Here is a 1161-nt window from a genome sequence, read left to right as displayed (position 1 = left end):
GGCCTCCAAGTCTCTCCAGGCACCAGCAGACCTGTCGTACACATATACCAGGTATTCTCCTGATGACCATCCATGCCGTTTATGGGCCTCAAACAAAATGTGCAGCTGGTTCTCCAGTACGAAAAGCCTGGGAATACAAAATCTACGAACATCACGGTTTCCTGGGTCTGGCCAGCCCTGCAGTTCCTGCCAGCTGTCTGACACTGTGTTGTACACCATGGTCTGGGTGAAGTCAAGATCTGTGCAGAAAATCTCGGTTCCCATGGCTGCAGTTGAACAGATTTCAGGAATGAGTTTTGGTGGGGACCGCTCACTCCAACGGTCCTGGCTCGGGTCATAGCAATGCACTTCCGTGTTTGAGAGGAAATACAGGTGGGGACCGCGTTGTGAGGTGTTTAGGTGTAGCCGCGAACACTCCTGCCACTGGTTCCTGTGCCAATCATACTTTCTCATCTCAACCACCGGGCTCTCTCCTATCATTGCAACCACAAGGTAGAAACTTCCATCAATTTCCAAAATGAGCTCATCACACTGGGACCAACCACCTACTGGCCTTACCAAGCCAGATTCTGCAGACATATCAGCAGGTTCCCACCCATTTTCTGCATGGTTGTACTTGAACAGTGAGAGCCGATCAATGCCCACGTCTCCCTCTCTACTCAGTAGGTAAATGTCATTATCACTGGTGACTGTCATGACCCTGCCATAGTGAAGGTCTCCGGGAACGTAATTGCAGATGATGTACTTCCCTTCCCGTGGGTTCATGAAGACAAGCTCGTCTCTCCTGGATAAAATACATTACAAACTGTCAAAAACACTGGAGTGAAAAATGGTCTCTCTAGACTTAGAGGTGTATGGCCACAAGCTCTCAGGAAGGAGGCCCAATCAGGCCCCAAAAGCAGGAGAGTGTGTAACACAGGCCATAGCACTGATGCCATCTATCTACTAGTAATCTAATCTAATCTGATATATCCTCAAGGAAATGTGCTTCACTATCCATGGTTAGATTATACTGCTGCTGGGTTCCCTGACGCAGGGGTAGGCAGCAGTCGGCCAGTCTTCACACTCCGCTTCCATTTGGCTCTGTCCAGTGGGTCGACCCACTGTCAGACCGCGCTTCATTAAAGCGAAACTCTGCAAATAAGGTTAGCCGCGTTAGGT

General features: G+C 49.6%; 1 protein-coding gene across 1 annotated transcript in view; it reads right to left on the bottom strand.

The window, feature by feature from the left end:
* Positions 1-1161, bottom strand: part of LOC118420130 (kelch repeat and BTB domain-containing protein 8-like) — an 11014-nt gene that overhangs the window by 3823 nt on the left and 6030 nt on the right. Inside the window, exon 6 of the mRNA XM_035826834.1 lies at positions 203-784. Coding sequence (XP_035682727.1) covers positions 203-784 — 582 coding nt within the window. The remainder of the gene's footprint in view (positions 1-202; positions 785-1161) is intronic.

This window comes from Branchiostoma floridae, chromosome 7 (genome assembly GCF_000003815.2).
Source record: "Branchiostoma floridae strain S238N-H82 chromosome 7, Bfl_VNyyK, whole genome shotgun sequence".
Classification (NCBI taxonomy): domain Eukaryota; kingdom Metazoa; phylum Chordata; class Leptocardii; order Amphioxiformes; family Branchiostomatidae; genus Branchiostoma; species Branchiostoma floridae.
The sequence above is the reverse complement of the archived record's forward strand: the minus strand, read 5'-3'. Positions and strand labels throughout refer to the sequence as shown.